Below are 21,134 nucleotides of genomic sequence, written 5' to 3'. Positions count from 1 at the left end.
GGTCTCAGAGAAGGCTGGGCAGGGGTGGAGCTGGCTCACCCACCCCAGAGAGCCCACGGCCCCAGGAACGGGCACCCCAGGGCCCATGGCGGCAGCTCTGAGAGGAAAGAGGGACTCCGCCGGGGGCTTCTGCTCTTCTGACCTGGGGGTCACTACCCCCCACATTCACGGACACTCATTTTAACCAGAACCACACCAATATTAATAAAGTTCCAAAAAGGACATGTTTGCTGAAGAAAGCTCCGCAAGGGAGTTTAGTTTACAATCAATTTTCGAGACAGACTGAGCTGCTCCGACTCTTTTTCCCACGCTTATCCCAATGGAATGATTCTCTTCCGCACGACTCTCCGGGGTGGCTCCATTGCGCCACAGTCAGTGAGCCCAGGGTTTGTGCCACCAACCAACTGTCCCGGCCTCGCCCTGCAGGCAAAGCTGTCTGGGCCTTCCGGCGTCTCACTTGGGGCTGTTTCTGCTGGTAAAGGCATTGCAGATTGAGTAGAGATCGGTGGATTGTGATTCGGCTCATCCATGGGGAGGCCCCAGCGATCTCGTCCAAACACCTGGGCTGGTGCCCCGGCTGGTACGCCGTGTTACAAGCAGGTTCTTTGGTGCACTTCCAAATACTTCATGTGGCAGGGACCGTGTTGCCGTGCTCTCGGGGAGGGTCCCTCATCGCCTCCGTGCTCTCGGGGAGGGTCCCTCATCGCCTCCTGCAGCTCCCGGTGGCCCAGGTGTCCTTGGCTTGTGGCTGCACCACTCCGTCTCTGCCTCTGTCTCTCCATGGCACTCTCCATGTCTCTGTGTCTTCCCCTCCTCTACCTCTGTAAGGACAGCTGTCACCGGGATAGGGCCCATTGGGATGATCCAGGGTGATCTCATCTCAAGATCCCAAACTCAGTTATAGCTGCAAGGACCCTCTTCCCAAATAAGGTCACATTTGCACATTCTGGGACATTCTGGAGACCAGCATTCAACCCATTGCATTCCCCCAACCCCCCAAAATTCATGGCCGTCTTATGTCCAGAATACACTCACCCCTCCCAAGATCCCCCAAAGTCTCCACCCTCTGCAGCACGGAATCTGTGTCCAAAACCTCATCGAACTCCCATTTGTTGGCTGGGCGTGGTGGCTCACGCCTGCAATCCCAGCACTTTGGGAGGCCGAGACAGGCAGATCACCTGAGGTCAGGAGTTCGAGACCAGCCTGACCAATATGGTGAAACCCCATCTCTACTAAAAATACAAAACTTAGCTGGGTGTGGTGGCGGGCGTCTGTAATCCCAGGGACTCGGGAGGTTGAGGGAGGAGAATCACTTGAACCCAGGAGGCAGAAGTTGCAGTGAGCCGTGATCGTGCCATTGCACTCCAGCCTGAGTGACACAGGGAGACTCCGTCTCGGAGAAAAAAAAAACAGAAAAAGAAATCCCATCCATTCAACAAGTCCCAAATCCCATCATCTAAAGTCATGGCAATCACTTAAATCAGGTGTGTGTGAGACTGTGGGTGTGCACCAACCTGGGGCTGAAGTCCTCCGTGCACACACCTGTGAATCTACAAAACAAGTCATCTGCTTAAAACATCAACAGCAGAGGCCGGGCGCGGTGGCTCACGCCTGTAATCCCAGCACTTTGGGAGGCCGAGACGGGCGGATCACGAGGTGTGGAGATTGAGACCATCCTGGCTAACACGGTGAAACCTCGTCTCTACTAAAAAATACAAAAAACTAGCCGGGCGAGGTGGCGGCGCCTGTGGTCCCAGCTACTTGGGAGGCTGAGGCAGGAGAATGGCGTGAGCCCGGGAGGCAGAACTTGCAGTGAGCTGAGATCCGGCCACTGCACTCCAGCCTGGGCGATAGAGCGAGACTCTGTCTCAAAAAAAAAAAAACCACATCAACGGCAGGACCGCCCTTCCCACTCAGAAAGGGAGAATGACAGAGGGGCCACCGGCCACCACAGTGGGCAAACTCCACGTGGCACAGCTCTGGGGACGCTCCTTGGGGGCTCTCGGCCCCACCGGCCTCTGCAGGAGCCTCGGCGTCACTCTCCGTTTCCTGAAGGGCAGCTTGTGTTCACAGCTGAGGACGCCACCGGCCTGTTTCCTGCCTGCAGACTCCCGGAAGTTCGATGCCTTCTTACCTTCGTCTGACGCTGTCTCTGCCCATCTAGTTTATGCTGGTATGAAACTCCCCAAAACCTCCAGGGCCTCCTGAATATGTCACAGGGCGCGATGCCGTTAGACAAGAGGCCGCCCTGCACGTCCTTCCCGGATAGCTCCATCTTCACGCCTCTGTAGAGACGCTGGAGGCTGCGGCCGCACACCTGGCACTTTATGAGGCTGTCTGGCCACACCTGTGGGCTTCTCGCCAAAGCAGGCTTTGCCAACAGTGAATCTCCTAATTTAAGACCCTTTGCAAGCTGGACAGGCTGAGCACCTCCCAAAACTTCATGTTCTGGTTTCTTACAGCAGTTCTGCCCTGAATGCTTTCTTCTTCTTCTTTTTTTTCTTTTTTATAGTCTTTTGGCGGATCGGCCAGGTGCCATTCAAAATCTCCCTCTTTCCTCTCTCACTTTACTATGAGCAGCAGAAACAAATTAGGCTGCACCTTCCACACTTTGCTTGGAAATCTTCTTGGCTCAATATCCCAGTTCATCACTTAAAAATTCTGCCTCCGCCCGACAGCAGTGCACAGCCTGGCGGATTCTCTGCCACCAACAACACAAGGACAGCCTTCCCTCCAGCTTCCAATAGCTGCATCCCCACTTCCTCCTGAGCCCCACCATCTCTTCAGGACACCTCAGTTTCTTCCAGCCTGCACCTCAAAATATGTCCAAAATCTCATCTAAATCCCATCAGTTCAAAAAGTCCCAAATTTCATCATCTAAAGTCATCAGAGGCCGGGCACGGTGGCTCCCGCCTTTAATCCCAGCACTTTGGGAGGCCGAGACAGGCAGAGCCCTTGAGGTCAGGAACTTGAGACCGGCCTGGCCAACCAACATGGTGAAACCCCATCTCCACCAAAAATAACAAAAATTAGCCGGGCGTGGTAGCAGGTATCTGTAATCCCAGCTACTCAGGAGGCTGAGGCAGGAGAATCGCTTGAACCCGGGAGGCAGAGGTTGCAGTGAGCCGAGATCGCACCACCACACTCCAGCCTGGGTGACAGAGCGAGACTCCATCTCAAACAAAAATAATAAATAAAATAATAAAGTCATCAGAATCATTTAAATCAGGTGTGTGTGACTCTGGGTGTGAAGCATGCTGGGGCTGAAATCCTCCACGCGTGGACCTGTGATTCCAGGAAACAAACCCCCGCATCACGCAGTTCTGAAGTCGCGCCCACACTTGTAGGTGTTTAGCACAGCAGCACGTGGCTCCCGGGATTAAAGTCTGGATTCACGTGCTACAGCTCCTGTAACTAAGTGCCGCTGGAGTGTACAACAGACTTTTGTTCTTTCACCGTCCCAGAGGCCAGAGTCCAAAACCAAGCGGCGGGCGGGCGGGCGGACGGGCAGGCGGGCAGGGCCTGCTCCCTCCAGCAGCTCCAGGGAACGCTCCTTTCTGCCTCTTCCAGCTTCTGTGGCTCCAGGCAGCCCTCGGCTGGTGGCCACATCACTTTAGTCCCTCTCCATCCTAGTTGGCTGTCTCCTCCATGTGTTTCCCCATCTCCCTCTCCTTGTAAGAACACTCATCGCTGGACTCGGCCCGCCCCGAAAATCCAGGATGATCTGAGATTGTCCTGACAGGTTCCAGGACAGAAAGGTGTCTCCAGGAGGCAGACACCAGCATCCAACCCACCAGAAGCTCCTGCCCCATCAAGGGCTTTCCGACACGGAACTGCATGAGCACGGCCCTGGGCCTGGGCAGGCCTGGCAGGTGAATGCGTGGTCCACGTCTCCCGCTCAGCAGGCCCTTCTGCAACCTACCTCGGCGCCCGGCACTCTGACAGCCGTGGGCTTTGGGCTGGAAGGAGAGACAGCAGGTGCCGCCGGTGCCTGAGTCACCACCAGGCCCTCGGGCGGATGCAGGGCCGGGGGTCCGCAGGGCCGGGACACTTCGTGTCATACGACCCACACACCTGGGTCCCACGTCAACCTTTGCCCCTCCCTCTCTGCCCGTCCCCCAGACCAGCTGCCCGTCTGGGGATGGGAGTCCAGACCAGGTCAGCAGACACGGAAAGAGAAAGCACCACCATCACCAAGTCCAGCGTCCCTGTGCATCCCAGCTCCCTGGAGGCCCCGGGGCACTGTCCGGGGCGAGTCTTCTGTGGGCAGCCGGGGCCCCCAGAGGACTGAAATGCCCACCCGCCCCACCGGGAGCTCCCTGGCTGACCTGAAAGCAAGTCCAGATTTACTCTTGAGGTTCCTCAGCAGCTCCAGCTGATTCAACGGGGGGATGAGTCTGGGGGAGAGGAGAGGGGAGTGAGCGTCTCACCCGCCCGAGTCCTGGGACACCTCCCTCAGCTTGCACAGCTCCACCGGCCGACGCCTGCGGTGCCAGACACCCGGCAGCGTGTGATGTGGTCAGGCTTTCAGGCAGCTGCCCACTGGGTCCTGGGCTCAGGCCCACCTCTCCTGGGCAGTCCCAGGAGCCACCTTCGTTCTCTGGCTGTGCCTGGGGCCTTGTCAACCAGCAGGGACGGCAGAGAGGAGGGAGGAGGGAACAGGCCACCCATGCAGCCCCAACCCTGCAGCCTGGAGCAGGTGGAGGAGGGCGCGCAGGTCAGGGGAGGCCCTACTCCCTGCCCCCCTTCTAATCCCTGAACATCCCAGAAGGACAGCACCCGAATATATTTAGGGCCCCGGCCTCTCTCTACACAGCCACTTTCTCTGCCAAAGCTGGAGGAGTTGGGAGGTGGGGATACAGAAAAGGATTTTGCTTGGCAAAAGGAACCTTATTCTGGAGTCTATAGGATGAGCCCAGGCTCATCAGGCCCAGATGCCCAGCTCTGCTCCGAGCCCCCTTCCCAGTCCTGGTCATACCCACCCCCATCTTCCTGCCCTGCCGCCCACAGCCACCAGCAGGACCAGGTCCGGGTCCCCTGAAGCCCCCCAGGTGAGTGTGCAGGCGCCTCCCCACGTCTGGGTAGGACGTCCCCCTCTTCACCCCCCCCACTACTCCCCCCCACCTCACTCCGCCTGCTCCTCACCGCCCGTGCCCTCAGAGTATTCCAGCTAGCTTTAGAAAGAGATGCCCTCCTCGGGAGCCTCTGCCCCACCCGGCTCCCTGACCCACCCCTCTGCCTCCTCAGCCTCTGCTCCTAGGCCCCGCCATCCCGTCCACGGCCTCTTTGTTCCCTCTGCAGCCCCAGAGGTGCCCCCCAAAATGCTGGCAGGAGTGGGGCTCCTGTGAGCCCCCTCCCTCCAGAGGGCAGTCCGCTGTCCAGATCAGAGCAGGAACCCAGGCGACTGGTGAGCTGGTGTTGTGGGCGCAGCAGAGCCCAGGTTGGCTGGAGTCTGTCCGGGGGCCACAGGTGGCTCCCCACCTCTCCTTGGCGGGACCCACACGCACACAGGCCCAGATGAGAGACACACACGTCAGCCCTCAGAGCCACACAGGAGGCCATGCCTCGAACACACAAAGCAGCAGCGCCAGGGCAGACAGGTGGGCAGCATGGCCAGGGCAGGACAGGGCTGTGGGACGAGGGCGCAACAAGGGGAGGGGGCGGCCCTGGGAGAGAGCAGAGGCTGGGGAGGGGGCAGCCGGCTTCAGCGCCAGCCACCTGGCCCCAGGGGCGTCAGGGCCTCTGCAGACATTGGAGATGTCTTATGGCTGAGCAGGTCGGGGGCAGAGGTGCCAGGGACCCACCACTGCCCAGCATCGCACCCACTTCCCTTCTGGGAATGGAGGGTCAACATTCTAACAGTTCCCAGGAAGGGTGGCCAGGTCTCTCCTCCAGGATGGGTGACTGGCCCCTGGAGGAGTCATCAAGGGCTTCTGTGCAGAAAGCCCTCCCAGTCCATGTGGGGAGCAGCTGGCCCCAGGCTCTGCAGGGCGGTGCCGTCACAGAGCACAAGCTTGCCCACCCGACAGGGAGGGCCCTTCGTGCTGTATGGGGGTGAGGCTTCCCATAGCGGCTCACTGCCCTCCAGTTTGAACAAACAGCCCTGTTTCCCGCTCTCAGCAGTGGGGAACGCACAGGGGTGGGACGGCCCAGAGCCTTGGGGTTCCCCTGTGACACCAGGGCAAGACTCAGGAGAAACTTGAGTCCAGGGCAGAAGACCCTGAAGCAGACCCCTGAGGTGAGCTGCCCGCAGAGGCCACCCCGTGAGCCACAGTGGGACAAGGACCATGGCCGGCCTGGGGGTCCTGGCCTGGGAGCACCTTTGGCTCCAGATGGGTGCCCAGTGCCAGGGTGGGGGAAGCCCCCCATCCACCATTCCTGCTCTGCTCACAGATGGGGCCCGTGGGGTGGGGATGGAGGCACGAGGGGAGCCAGGCCGGAAGCAGGACAGGACAAGACCACAGGGGACACAGGCAGGCCGGCAACAGGAAGCAGCGGCTGGGGGCAGGGACATGGTGAGAAGGGTGGATGGGCCTGGGGAGGGCAGGGTTGACACATGGGCTCCAGGGAGGGCAGGGTTGGCATGTGGGCTCCAGGCAGGGGAGGGCCCAGGGTGATCGGGCCGCCCAGCATGGGGCCACGCAGGGCAGGGGTGCAGGGATGCTCGGTGGGCGGGGACAGTGGTCACTCTACAGACTGGGTGGGCTGTGGGGCTCCGGGGGCTTGCCTGGTCACAGTTCCAGACACAGAATGAGAACCACACACACACACAGGGCTTCTGTCCATGCATTTCCTACCTGGAGGCCCCGTAGGTTTGAGTTTGCGAACTTTCAAGTGTTTCCACACACACAAAGGGAAAAGAACGGAAAATTTCAAAAAGAACGGGATAAGAAAAAGAAAATGAAACAAATAGTCGAGGAAAGTAGGGGAAACAATAGAACAAAGAAAATTAGCACAAGGGCTGCTTCTGTCCCCGCCCTGGGCTGAGAGAGGCCGCTTTGCAGAAACAGGGGCATGGCCAACATTCCCAGGAAAGACGGGCAGGGCCAGGCTCCTAAGGTCAGGCTTCCAGGAGGTGCAGGGGGGATGGTGCTGAGGGAGGGGTCGGGGCAGACCCCGGAGGGCAACTGCAAACATCAAGGACCACCAAGGGCTCTGGCACCCTCCTCCCAAGTGACACCCTGAAAAGGCAGGTAGCAGCTGAGGATGGCCACGGGTCTGTCCACCCTTGCCAACTCAGGATCCTCAAGAAGAATCCTGGGCCCCACCCCAGCCTAGAAGTCCCATCCACACTGTGCACCTGCCCCACCCTCAGGGAAGGCTCTGCTCTCAGGGAAGGCTCCACCCACAGGGAAAGCTCCACCCTCAGGGAAGGCCCCACCCACAGGGAAGGAAGACCCCACCCACAGGGAAGGAAGACCCCACCCACAGGGAAGGCTCCAGGCTCAGGGAAGTTCCCACCTACAGGGAAGGCCCCACTCACAGGGAAAGCTCCACCCTCAGGGATGGAAGGCTCCACCCTCAGGGAAGGCTCCAGGCTCAGGGAAGACTCCACACACAGGGATGACTCCACCCTCAGGGAAGGCTCTACCCACAGGGAAAGCTCCACCCTCAGGGAAGTTCCCACCCACAGGGAAGGCTCCACCCACAGGGAAGGCCCCACCCTCAGGGAAGGCTCCACCCTCAGGGAAGTTCCCACCCACAGGGAAGGCCCCACCCACAGGGAAGGCTCCACCCTCAGGGAAGGCCCCACCCTCAGGAAGGCTCCACCTTCAGGGAAGGCCCCACCCCCAAGGAAGGAAGGCTCCACCCTCTGGGAAGACCCCACTCTCAGGGAAGGCTCCACCCTCAGGGAAGGAAGGCCCCACCCACAAGGAAGGAAGGCTCCACCCACAGGGAAGGCTCCACCCTCAGGGAAGGGAGGCCCCACCCTCTGGGAAGTCTCCACCCACAGGGAAGGCCCCACCCTCAGGGAAGGCTCCACCCACAGGGAAGGCCCCACCCACAGGGAAGGCCCCACCCTCAGGGAAGGCTCCACCCACAGGGAAGGCCCCACCCACAGGGAAGGCCCCACCCACAGGGAAGGCTCCAGGGAACAGAAACCCCCTAGCAGCAGGTGAGGAGGGCGCCTGAGCTGGGAAGTCCCCGGGCTCAGTTCCCCACGTCAGAGCAGAGGGCGGGCAGGCGGGCAGGGTGGTGCCCACATAGACGGACTGGAGGGGTCAGGCCCACGTGGACCAGGAGAAAGGCCCTCGGAACCCCTCATCTCAGACCTTAATTTAAGCAAGAGCTAGGCACCGAAAATCCCAACTGGCTGCCACCTGCCCTTTTGTAAAACAAAAAAACACGGGAAAGCTGCCCTCTGACCACACAGGCTCACAGGACCTGCTGGCACTGCCTCGACTGGCACTTTTTAGGCCCCCTTCTCTGCTTCCCGAGGGGCTCCAAGGTTGTCTGTGTGCTCTGTCCTGTTGGGGGACACCTGGGACCCCCAGGATAATTTGAGTCTCCTGGTCCGAAAGCCTCACTGTGAGCCGGGGTTACTTTCCTGCCCCCCACGCAAGAGCCCTAGGTCCTTGCTGGGGGATGGGGTCACAGTGCTGGTTCCACTCATGAAGCCTGGGCACCTCGAGCTGCTGGTCCAGAGCAGCCCGGGGAGAGCTGTCAAGCTTCCTGGGGAGCGTCCTTGCAACGCACACAACACAGCATGACCCATGGCCAGGACGATAAAGCAACGGGGGAGGAAATGAAAGTGAAAAGAAAGCCGCAGCTCTAACACAAAGGGCAGAATCAACGCCTTGAAATAAACCACACACAGAACTCCTTTGTGAAAAATACATACATTTTAAAGAAAAAAAATCAATCAAAATAATGAACAACAAAAAGTGGGGTTTAAGAACAAATGGAAAACAAAAAACGAAACAGATGCGTGGTGGCAGGTGCCCGGCGGCGGTACCTGTACATGGGCACGGTGACCGTGCGCTCGTAGTACTGCCACGTGGAGTGCAGGTCTGTGCGCGAGAGGTTGGTGGCGTAGAATCTCCAGGCCGACTGCGGAGGGAGAGACGAGGCGGTTGTCAAGGGGCAGGTGGTGAGGGGTGTGCCCAGGAGGGCCAGGCATGGAGGGAATGGGGCAGAGAGGACCTGGGACTCCCATGCTGTCAGCCCGGCACTCAGGACTCTGGGCCAGCAGGCTGGGCCCCAGTGCTGCATCAGCCCCACAGCCTCAGTTTACCCCCTGCCGCACAGACAGGCAAGACCGTGTGTCAGACGGTGGGGCCTGAAGGAGGGGAGCGGTCAGGGCTTGACTCGGGGCCCTCAGATAGTTCGCAGGGAGGCTGCGTTCTTTCCTTTCCATGACTCTCGCCTGGCCCCTGGCGGTTATCACCTGTCCTGGGTGTTAACCTTCCTGCCCTCCCTGTTAGGCCCTGGGCAACCTGAGGCACCGGGTGTATGGGTAGGGCCAGGGACCCCAACCTCCATCCTCCCAGGCGGGGACTCAGCCTGGCTCGGGGCATGAGCCTGTGGGTTAGACTGAACCTTGCCTGGCTGGATTTCCATTCTCTATGCCTTTGTTTTGTTTTGTTTTGTTTTGCGGTGCTGAAATAGACATATCCTAAAGTTCACCATTTTAGCCATTTTAAAGTGTGCGCTTCAGTGGCACCTGTACACGCAGTGCTGCGTGACCACTGCCCCTATCTAACTCCACACTTCTTCGTCGCCCCCAAAGAAACCCCCTGCTACCCCCCACGTCCAGCAGGCACTCCTGGTTCCCTGGTCCCCCAGGCCCTGGCCACCGCCAGGGTGTACGGGGCTCCAAGGACATCGCAAGCTGCACGGCCTTCCCTGTCCGGCTCCCTCCGCTGAGCGTGACATCCCCGGGGCCCATCCTCGTCGTAGCAAGGGGCAGCGCCCGCTCCTCCTCATGGGAGGATCATATGGATAAATCATATTCCGTTCATCCATTAATAGACATTTCAGCTGTGTCCACTTTTTGGTTCCTATGAGTGGTGCTGCTGTGACATTTGTGTGCACGTGTTGGTTGAAGGTCTGTAGAACGGCTGGGCTATGGGGTAACCCCACGTTTCCGAACTTTCTGAGAAATAACAAACTGCTTTCCCGGGTGGCCGCATCGTTACATTCCTCCCAGTAGGGGGCCCAGTTTCCACACATCCTACGCTTGGTTTCCCATTGGTTAACACGTCAGCCACCCTGGCCAGGCGCCGAGGCTCGCCGCACCTTGGAGGCTGAGGCAGGTGGATTGTCTGAGCCCAGGAGTTCAAGACCAGCCTGGGAAACATGGCAAAACGCTGCCTCTCCTTTAAAAAAAAAAAAAAAAAAAAATTAGCCAGGTATGGCGGCGCACCCCACAAGGAATTCCTTGTCAGGACTGCAGCAATCCAGACGAGATGCTGTAGGAGGAACGCTGGCCCAGCAGCGGCATCTCCACCAGTGAACGGACGCCAACTCTGGTTTTCAGCCTCCAGAGCCAGTGAACTCTGTTTCCAAGCAGCTTATGTGAACTTCTCAGCCCGGGAGAGCTTCCCTGCCCCTCCCCCTCCGGCACACGGGCAGCCTGCCACACTGGTTCATCTCTGGATGAGAGCTCCCCACCCTCCGGCCACAGTGGTTCATCTCTGGTTATAATCCTTTCTTCTAATTCCCAAACACATTGGACACGTTTGGAGGTATTTTTTCTGTTTTTTTTTTTTTTTTTTTTTTTTTTGTCGACAGAATCTACTCCAGGTGAAGATGCTGTGAACAGTGTTGAAATGACAAGAAGGATTCAGAACATTAAATAAACTTAGTTGGTAAAGCAGTGGCAGTGTCTGGGAGGACTGACTGCGAGGCTGAAAGCAGTTCCACTGTGGGTAAAATGCTATCCAACAGCATCGCATGCCACAGAGAAATCTTTCGTGAAAGGAAGAGTGAATCGATGCGGCAAACCTCATTCTTGCCTTATTTTAAGAAATCGCCACAACCACCCCAGCCTTCAGCAGCCCCACCTCATCAGCAGTGGCCGCCGGCATCGAGGTGAGACCCTCTGCTGGCACAAAGATTACAACTCGCGGAAGGCTCAGGTGATTGTTAGTATATTTTAGGAATTAAGTATTTGTAAGTGAAGGTACGTGCAGTGTTTTACTGGTTTTTAGACATAATGCTACTGCACACTCAGGCTACAGCATGGTGTAAACATAACTTTTTTTTTTGAGACGGAGTCTCACGCTGTTGCCCAGGCTGGAGTGCAATGGCGCGATCTTGGCTCACTGCAACCTCCGTCTCCCGGGTTCAAGCAATTCTGCTGCCTCAGCCTCCTCAGTAGCTGGGATTACAGGCATGAGCCACCATGCCTGGCTAATTTTTTTATATTTTTAGTAGAGATGGGGTTTCACCATGTTGGCCAGGCTGGTCTCGAACTCCTGACCTCAAGAGATCTGCCCACCTCGGCCTCCCAAAGTGCTGGGATGACAGGTGGGAGCCACGGTGCCCGGCCTGTAAACATAACTTCCACATGCACTGGGAAACCACGAAATTCGTGTGACTCACTTTATTGCCGTTATCTCTATTGCAGTGGTCTGGAACCATGGCTGCAGGACCTCTGAGGTGTGCCTGTGGAGAGGCCCAATGGTGCTCTGGAAATGTGCACCAGCTGCTGTTAAGAGTGACCTTCGAGGGGAGCAGGGCGCACGGGACCCTGGGTGCTCAGGTGCTGCCTTTTCTGGCACTGTTTTAACCTTTTCACCACATGTACGTGGTCATTTTTTAAACCATCAATAGTGGAGTGAGAGTTGGGGGCATTTTTGTTCTTCTTTATAATCTTTTGCATGAAAATAAATGGCTGTTTGTAGTTTTTATAGTGGAAGATAAATACACACCTTAAGGTGGGCTGGGCCCAGAATTTCTCCAAGACCACGAGAGGCACATCCCCTGCTGTTGCCACCGACACTCCATGGCTTGTGGCCATGTCTCCAGTCTCTGCGTCTGGTCACACTGCTTTCCCCTCCTCTGTGTCAAATCTCCTTCTTATAAGGATGCATGTCATTGCATTTAGGGCCCACCTGGTGTAACCCAGGCTTATCTCCATCTCAAGATCTGCTGTCTGAGACAGGAGAGAGCCTATAGCCACATCCAGCTGGCAGGGACCTGGTCAGTTCTGAGGGTCCAGTGGATGGAAGACTTTGGGGAGGAACTGTAAGAATGGCTGGTCCCAAGGGGGTCCTGCTGTCTGTCCATATTTTCTTTTTTTATTATTTTTTATTTTTTTGAGATGGAGTCTCACTCTGTTGCCAGTTGGAGTACTGTGGCGTGATCTCCGCTCACTGCAACCTCCGCCTCCCTGGTTCAAGCGATTCTCCTGCTTCAGCCTCCTGAGTAGCTGGGACTACAGGTGCACGCCACCACACCCAGCTAATTTTTGTATTTTTAGGAGAGACGGGGTTCACCATGTTGGCCAGGATGGTCTTGAATTCCTGATCTCGTGATCTTACCACCTCGGCCTCCCAAAGTGCTGGGATTACAGGCGTGAGCCACTGTGCCCAGCCATTGTCTGTCCATATTTTCAAGGTGGCTCAGGAATTACTTGTGGATGCCAGAGTGGTCACTGCACCCTACCTACCCCCAAATGGTGGGACGGGGCTGGGTGGGGTCCGGGCAGGCATCATCGGGGCCTACAGCCAGCATCAGGGGGCAGACGGGGTCAGGCACTGACTCTGCAGCATGTGGGCTCTGGGAGCCTCAGCCCTGCAGCTTCCGAATGGGTGCACTCGCCTCCCAGGGTGCGGTGGAGAGGACCTGATGGCTGGGCCCCAGCGCCCACACAACGCAAGGGCCACCCCAGCAGCATCTTCACACAAACCACCCTGTGCAGCCTCAGGGGTCGGAGCCATTTCTCAACACACACACTCGCATCCTGGCTCCTTCCACACATTCCCGCAGAGGGTGAGGGCTGTGGCCCCATCCGCAGATAGGGCAATGCCAAGGCCCTGGCAGCCTCTACTCCTGGACAAGGTGGGACCAGGACGAGGGCTGCGCTGGTCCCCAGGGGACTCACCTGGATCAAGCCTGCAGCCGGGTTCCGCCTCTTCTCAAAGTGCTTCTGCCGGTGCTGCTCCTGAACCTTCAGGGCAAAGCCAGACCCCAAGATGCCCTGCAATTTGTCAGGGTCAGGCCACATCCCAGGGACCCCCACACCCCAATTCATCAGGGTCAACCACGCCCCGGGAACCCATGTCTCCCACCTTCATCAGGGTCAGACCCATCTCCACTGATCCATACCTCCCCCACCTTCATCAGGGTCAGACTGCATCCGGGGACCCGCGTCCCCACAATCCATCAGCACCAAGAGGAAAGAACCCACTGGCTTGCAGGAGACATGGCAGGGCCCACACTGAACTCAGGGTGGCCTCTCCTTCCCTTCCACCTGGAAGAGTCTGCATACCCATCTTGAAGGGCACACAGTGAAGGAACCACCGGGGCCAGCCTCTCGCCGTGCACCAGCTGCCCTGCCCTGCCCTGGGGCAACAAAGGTTGGCAGGGCCCCTCCACCTTCCTCTGAACTGGGTGGGCCTCACTGCGTGGAGACCCACGAGGGAGCTGTGTCACCAGCCGCCCTGCCCCTGGTCACAAGGACGTCCTGCTGGGCCCCACTCAGACTAAGAGGGGCCACCAGTGACTAACAGAGCCCCTGAAGCTACAGCCACAGCCCTGGGCATGCTCCTGCTAGGGCTGGGGAACCCCCCACTCCAGTCCTCGGGGAACAAGGCCTCTGACCCTGAGCTGCCACCTCCAGCTCCTGGGGGCTGTGGACCTGCTGGGAGCCGCTCCTGCCCCAGGTCCCACCCAGGGAACTGTGCCCAGGGGCCTGTGGTCACCTGGGGAGCCTACAAGACCTCGTCCCCCTCCAAGGCAGGCAGGGCAGCTGGACTTACTGCAGGAAGCGCGAAGAAGGAGACACCGATGAGGGTGAAGGTTGCCGCCAGGAGCCTGCCGTTCCAGGTCTGTGGGTACTTGTCCCCGTAGCCAATGGTGGTCAGCGTGATCTGTGGGACCGCAGGCTCCGGTCACATGAAGGGCCTGCTCACACCCCTGAGGGCAGGCTAGACGCCCGCAGGCGGCTCAGGGCTTGGGCTGGGACAGATGTGGTACCACTCCCATGTCACCACCCACACAGGGGCCCAGTGAGGCCAGGGTTGGGGTCGGCCGCCCTTCATCCCCAGAGCCCTCTCTCCTCTTCCCCTACAGGCCAGAAGCAGGGTCCAGCCAAAGGCTGTGTCCCCATCTCACATCGAGAACCAGAGGCCCAGTGACGTGACTCCCACGAGGCTCGGCTAGGACGGCAGCCCTCGCCCATCCCCGCCGGGTGGAGAGCGCAGCTGGGGAGGAGGGAGTGCCGAGAGGGACCCAGAGGAACAGGCAGGGCGTGCAGGGGGCTCGCTGAGCCTGACCTGAGCTGAGGCCAGAGGAGGGGGTGGGCGGGAGGAGGCCATGATGAGAGGCGGGGGAGTGGTCCCCACCGGGCCATGGCGGGGTGGCTGCTCCTGGAGCAGGGACCCCAGGGGTTGTGTTTAGAGTTTCTCTAGGGGTGGTGGGCAAGGGGGCGGTCGGGCCAGGTTGGGCCTCCCCAGGGGTCCCAGAGAGCCCAGGAGCCCCCAGCTCAGAGCTTGGGTGAGGGAAAGTAAAGGATGGACACGTCTCCAAGCAGCTCTGACAAGAGACGCCCGTGCCGGGGCCGAGGAAGGCGGGGCAGGTGCCCTGCACTCAGTGCTGGACATGTGGGGGCCGCAGCCCACCCCCCCTTGCCAGAACCGCATGCACCACAAGCCAGGGGGCTCAGGACAACCGCACAGAGGCCACTCTGGCTTGGACGAGAAGGTGGGCCCGGGACAGGCCCTGGGAGGGCAGGGTCTTAGACAAACAGAGGGAGGGGTCGAGGCCTGAGCACAGACAGCGGGGCCGGGAAGGGGAGACCTCTCCCCAGGACCCGCAGCCCCACCCCGGGGAGTTTACCCCAGGCTCTGAGGACGCCGCTGTGTGGTCTGAGGACAGGGTGGGCCGGCTGGACCGCGCCCGCTCCACACTGAAGGAAGCCGCGGCCTGGCGCGAAGTAGCACCTGCACTTGGGGGCCTCGGCTGCTGCCACCATGCGGAGTGCACAGAAGGCTCTGGGAAGGAGGCTGCCACATGGAGTGGGCGGGAGGTTGGGCGAGGCCTGGACCCAGAAACCTCTCCTGGGGAGACCAAGCCAGGACCTCAGCTCTCTACACAATTTCTTTACCAAAAGAGGCATTTTTTTTTTTTTTGGTTTGTTTTTTGTTTTTTTATTTTGAGACAGAGTCTCGCTCTGTCCCCCAGGCTGGAGTGCAGTGGCGAGATCTCGGCTCACTACAAGCTCCGCCTCCCAGGTTCATGCCATTCTCCTGCCTCAGCCTCCCAACTAGCTGGGACTACAGGTGCCCACCACCACGCCTGGCTAATTTTTTGTATTTTTAGTAGAGATGGGGTTTCACCGTGTTAGCCAGGATGGTCTTAATCTCCTGACCGCGTGATCCGCCCGCCTTGACCTCCCAAAGTGCTGGGATTACAGGCGTGAGCCACCGCGCCCGGCCAAGAGGCATGTTTTGGAAGACATGAAACAGTGACTATTGACATTCTCAACTCAACCACATGACAGCAAGGGCTGAGGGGGAAGGCAGAAAACCAAGAGGGAGAGGATGGGGACTGAGACGGAGATAGAGACAGAGAGATGGAGACAGAGAGATAGAGAGATAGAGGCAGAGAGACAGAGGCAGACATAGAGACAGAGAGATATGGGCCTGGCACGGTGGCTCACACCTGTAATCCCAGCACTTTGGGAGGCCAAGGCCAGTGGATCGCTTGAGCCCAGGAGTTCAAGACCAGCCTGGCCAACATGGTGAAACCCTGTCTCTACTAAAAATACAAAAATTAGCCAGGTGTGGTGGTGCACACCTGTAATCCCAGCCACTCAGGAGGGTGAGGCAGGAGAATCACTTAAGCCTGGGAGGTTGAGTCTGCAGTGAGCTTTGACTGCACCACTGCACTCCAGCCTGGATGATAGAGGAAGATCCTGCCTCAAAAAAAAAAAAAAAAAGAGAGAGAGAGAGAGATGGCAGAGAGATGGGCGGGGCAGCGAGACATGGACCCTAGCTAGAATGTTGTGGGGGACAGGGGAGTCGAAAGAAGCCAGAGAATCCCAGAGCAGCTTCCAAGCCCGGGTCCCACTGAGGGCCAGGTCTGTGAAAGGGGGCCAGGCCCTCCACCCTCCCCAGGGGGGTCACATGGATGGGACACTGTCACACACAGCTCTCCGAAAATTTCTGCCCCTGAAATGTTCCCAGCTGCCATCCGACCTGCTCCTTCAAAGTAGGCGCCAACTCAAGGGAAAGGAAGCTGGAGGCCTGGCAGATGGGCCCTGGCCTGCCGGGGAGGTGAGGGCGGGATTCCCCCCATACTGGTGAGGACCCCCAGAGGCTGCAAGAAAGGGAAATTGGGGGTAGATCTCATCCTATCCCAGTAGGAAGCACACAGTTAGTGTGTTTGAATCAGAAATACCAGCATCTCTATTTGCTGTTTAAGACTAATCAGGTAAACCCCAAAGAAAAACACAGAAGCAGCCGCAGCCGCAGCCACAGCAGAGGGACCCAGCAGGGAGGGCACCGTGACCACAGAGCGGGGCTGTATTCTCACCATAAGGCTTAGGAACTGTCTGACATTTAAAAATATACACAAGCATTACTCAGAAAAAACACCCAAATAAAAACCCCAATTCAATCGTAAAGATAAGAAAACTTGCCCACAAAAGACCTGGGGGATGGGCTTGTCTCCACTGAAAGCCCGAGGGCCCGGCAGTCACAGCCCTGGGCCTCACGCTGACCCTACGGTGGGGCCTGAACCACACGATGGCTCAGTGAGTCCAGGTCGTCTGCCTGGTCCACAGCCTGGGCCCCGGGGCACGCTCAGCTCTCAACCCCCACCCAAGCCCTGCCTGGGAAGACAGTGCCTGGGTCTCATGAAATTAATAACTTCAGATCAGCTGCATCCCGCTTAGGCACCAGGTGGAGCTGCCCACACCTTTCCCGCAGGGCTGAGCCCACTCAGCCAGCGTGTGCGGGGCTGGGCCTGGGGTCTGGTCTCAGCCTCCCAGGAGACCACAGACCCCGCCCCTGCGCACCACCAGCCTGAGGGTGTCTGTGGCCCCAGGTGAGGAGGAGCCCGGGGCCCAGATCTGTTCAGACCTGATCAGAGTGGGGCCTGCAGAGCCACCTGGTCTCCAAAAACACAGGGCCTCGGAGATCCCACGTCCACCCCACTCCAGGGGGTCCTTCAGAAGGCTTCCAGGAACCCTCTCGACAGGGGTGACTTGCTCCAAGAGAAGCCCGGCCACAGCACAGGGACAGGTGGCCAAGAAAGTGGGCTGGGGTCCCGGCAGCAGGGAGGCCAGGGAGGGGGTGACCAGTAGAGGGGCCACAGACCCACAGGCTCCAGACCACCCTGGACAGACAGGCTGGAGGCTGAGCTGGGGCCAGAGGATCAGCTGCCCTTCAAATTCTCTCCTCTCTCACCCTGAGGGGCAGGGCCAGGGGTGGGGGCCAGGAACAGGAAGGCCCAGGACAGTGGCAGCCAGCCATGGGCACAGAGGGCAAAGCCTCCCACTCACCCACCCCCACAGCCACCAGGTCATGGGGTTGGTCCCTGGACCAGGGTTGCCCAGGACAGATCTCCTAGAGATGCCTCTTCTCCCCCTTCCCCCAACGATCAGGACACAGAGCAGGTGTAGGATCACTCAGGAGGAAGGATGAGGCCCACCACAGCTGAGCTCAGGCCCCATGGGGCCCAGCCCTCCCCACCTGCTCCCCCGCCAGCGTGGCAACCGCCACCCCGCCTCAACCACGAGCCATCATGACCACGGGCGGCCAGCAGGTGGCCCCAAAGAGATGTATGGAGCCGGCTCAGCCAGCGACAGTCTGGTGCCAGCACAGTGACAAGGGCACGTCCTCAGTTGGTGGGCAGGTGGGACAGCAGGGAAAGGGAAAGCCACAATGACCACAACTCACCAGGCCCCACCAGAGTGCATCTGCGTAGGTGTCAAAGTGGTCGTTCTCCCCCTTCTCTGCCAAGTACACCAGGAACGAGGCCAGGATGAGACAGAGGAAGCCAATGTACCAGGCGGTGACCAGCTCCTGAGAGGTAGAAGGTACCACCATCATCACCACCATCACATCACCATCACTACCATCACCACCACCACCACCACCACCACCACCACCACCACCACCATCACCACCACCACCACCATCACCACCACCACCACCATCACCACCACCACCATCACCGCCACCACCGCCATCACCGCCGCCACCGCCACCACCGCCATCACCGCCGCCACCGCCACCACCGCCATCACCGCCGCCACCGCCACCGCCGCCACCATCACCGCCGCCACCACCGCCGCCGCCATCGCCGCTGCCACCACCGCCGCCGCCATCGCCATCACCACCACCATCACCATCACCACCATCACCACTACCACCACCACCACCACCATCACCACCACCATCACCACCACCACCACCATCACCACGGCCATCACCGCCACCACCGCCATCACCACCGCCGCCACCACCACCGCCGCCGCCACCACCGCCGCCGCCATCACCATCACCATCACCACCACCACCACCATCACCACTACCACCACCACCACCACCACCATCACCACCACCACCGCCACCACCACCACCATCGCCACCACCGCCACCGCCACCACCACCACCACCACCACCATCACCACTACCACCACCACCGCCACCACCATCACCACCATCACCACCGCCACCACCACCACCATCACCACCACCATCACTATCACCACTGCCACCACCACCACCATCACCACCACCACCACCGCCATCCCCACCTCCGCCATCACCATCACCACCATCACTATCACCACCACCATCACCACCACCATCGCCACCACCACCATCATCACTGCCACCACCACCAGCACCACCACCACCATCACCACCGCCATCACCACCACCACCACCATCACCACCACTGCCATCACCGCCATCACTGCCATCACCACCTCCACCACCATCACCACCGCCACCACCACCACCACCACCATCACCACCGCCACCATCACCACCACCACCACCATCGCCATCACCACCACCACCATCACCATCATCATCACCACCACCACCATCACCACCATCACCACCACCACCATCACCACCACTACCATCCCCACCCGCCACCTGCCTCCAGGAGCACTGCAGCCTCGCCAGCCATCCCACTTTGGGCTCTGTCTCCAGGCATATGGGGGCTGGACCCTTCTGAGGCCAGTAGAGGCTCCACACCAGAGTTGGTGGCAGGGCTGGCACAGGGGAACCTGCAGGGGCCACTGGCTTCACCATCTTAGCTACAGCAGCCCCTTCCCCTGTGCTTCCTGGCCTGGGCAACAGCGGCTCACATGGCCGGCCCACCACTTCCTCCAGGGTCAGCAGCGTCTATCCTGCGGCCAGCAGGGCTGGAGAATCTTGGGACTGTTGAGACCCTCCCCCAATCTCCCTGAGCCTCCAGGCACAGATGTGAAAAAGGTGACCACTGCAGTCAGCATTCAACCCCCACAGCATCCAGGGAAGGAAGGGGGCCACTGGGGGCTGACCCCTGCCTGTTCTGCAGCCAAAACCACCACCCTGGCAGGGCTCAAGAGGGAAGAAAATGGGGAAGGGCCGTTTGAGCAAATGAGCCCACCCGTGAGCAGGGTGGACAGACAGACAGCACGGTCTGGCAGGATGGGGTCTCGGTCACTGGGGGGCCTGGGGCCCCTGGAACTCAGCATGTGTGCCTACAGCCACCCTGTGGGTTCCCCGGCCAGCGGCCGCCACAAGCCGCAGCTTAAACAACCACCAGGCAGGTGACTAGTGCGATATATTGATCCAGGCACTAAAAACCCAGGAAAGAAGACGCCCAGCCACAGAGCCAAGGGTTCGCGGCAGGAAGGTGGGGGTGGCAGGGGCCGAAACGGCCTGGCCTGGCCTTTCGAAAAAGCAGCTTTCTGGAGACAGACGACAAAGATGGACCAAGCCATGGGAAGAAGCAGAGAAGAAAGGGGAGGGAGGCTCGTTCACACCTGATGGGCTCCAGCCAGAGCCACCACTGACCTCCATCCCTCCAGCCAGGGCTCCCGGAGCAAACCCCAGGCAGTGGTGGGGCCCAGTCTGGGCCAGGACCCTTGCTGGCTGGGGGCGCCCATCGCCAGCCTCGGCGCCATGACTCACCTTGCTGTGGGCATAGACCACAGAGCCCAGTAGCTTCCAGGTGCCTCCCCGCCGGTCCATGCGGATCATCCGTAGAATCTGCAGGAAGCGCAGGCTCCGCAGCGCGGATGTGGCAAAGACATTGCCCTGGGAGCCGGCGGCCAGCACCGCAATGGAGGCGATGAGCACCATGATGTCTACAAAGCGGGCATAGACTGGTGAGCTGGTGGGCCGCCCCCTGCACCCATGTGGAGAAACCCCCACCCCAGGTTCCAGGAGGCTGTGCAGAGGGGCGGGAAGGTGTATGCCCAGCACCTGGTGTGGGCTCTGTCGGGACCCAGGAAGGACATGACTGTCATCCACCTGCCTGCAGGGCCCGGGATGGGCAGCCCGGCACAACATCCCTCTTCCTGACATTTAGGCCGGGTTAACCACAGGCTCTGACTCCAAGTCAGCAGGTGAGAAGAAACTTCCAGAAGGAGCCAGTCCTGCCCAGCCTCTCTGGCCCACGTAGACCTAGCCCCGGCTCCCCCAGTGCTGAGTCTGTCCCGGGGTCCCGGGCCCCGATTCCAGCAATGCCGCCCCCACCAGGCCTCACCAATCACACAGAACGGCTTCCGGGCAAACTTGAGCCGTCCCCTCCAGCCACGGTACCGGCAGCAGCAGCCTGCAGCCCAGATCCGCACGAAGTACTCCACGCCAAACACCACGATAGTCACGATTTCCTGCAGGGGAGGAAAGCTGAGGCCACCTCGAGACACGGGGGAGGCCCTGGGGGCCCAGCCTGGCCCCCCACAGGGGCAGTTCTGGCCCAAGGACCAAGCCGCAGGACAGGAGGCCCCCAAA

General features: G+C 59.6%; 1 protein-coding gene across 1 annotated transcript in view; it reads right to left on the bottom strand.

The window, feature by feature from the left end:
• LOC105470490 (potassium voltage-gated channel subfamily Q member 2) overlaps nucleotides 1-21,134 on the bottom strand; it is a 65,923-nt gene that overhangs the window by 19,401 nt on the left and 25,388 nt on the right. Inside the window, 8 exon segments of the mRNA XM_011722551.3 lie at nucleotides 4,329-4,397; nucleotides 6,798-6,827; nucleotides 8,957-9,051; nucleotides 13,052-13,147; nucleotides 13,929-14,039; nucleotides 18,072-18,197; nucleotides 20,310-20,485; nucleotides 20,887-21,013. Of these exon segments, the coding sequence (XP_011720853.2) occupies nucleotides 4,329-4,397; nucleotides 6,798-6,827; nucleotides 8,957-9,051; nucleotides 13,052-13,147; nucleotides 13,929-14,039; nucleotides 18,072-18,197; nucleotides 20,310-20,485; nucleotides 20,887-21,013 (830 nt within the window).

Source organism: Macaca nemestrina, chromosome 15 (genome assembly GCF_043159975.1).
Source record: "Macaca nemestrina isolate mMacNem1 chromosome 15, mMacNem.hap1, whole genome shotgun sequence".
Taxonomy (NCBI): Eukaryota; Metazoa; Chordata; class Mammalia; order Primates; family Cercopithecidae; genus Macaca; species Macaca nemestrina.
Note: the sequence above shows the minus strand (reverse complement) of the source record. Positions and strands in the feature narration are given on the sequence as shown.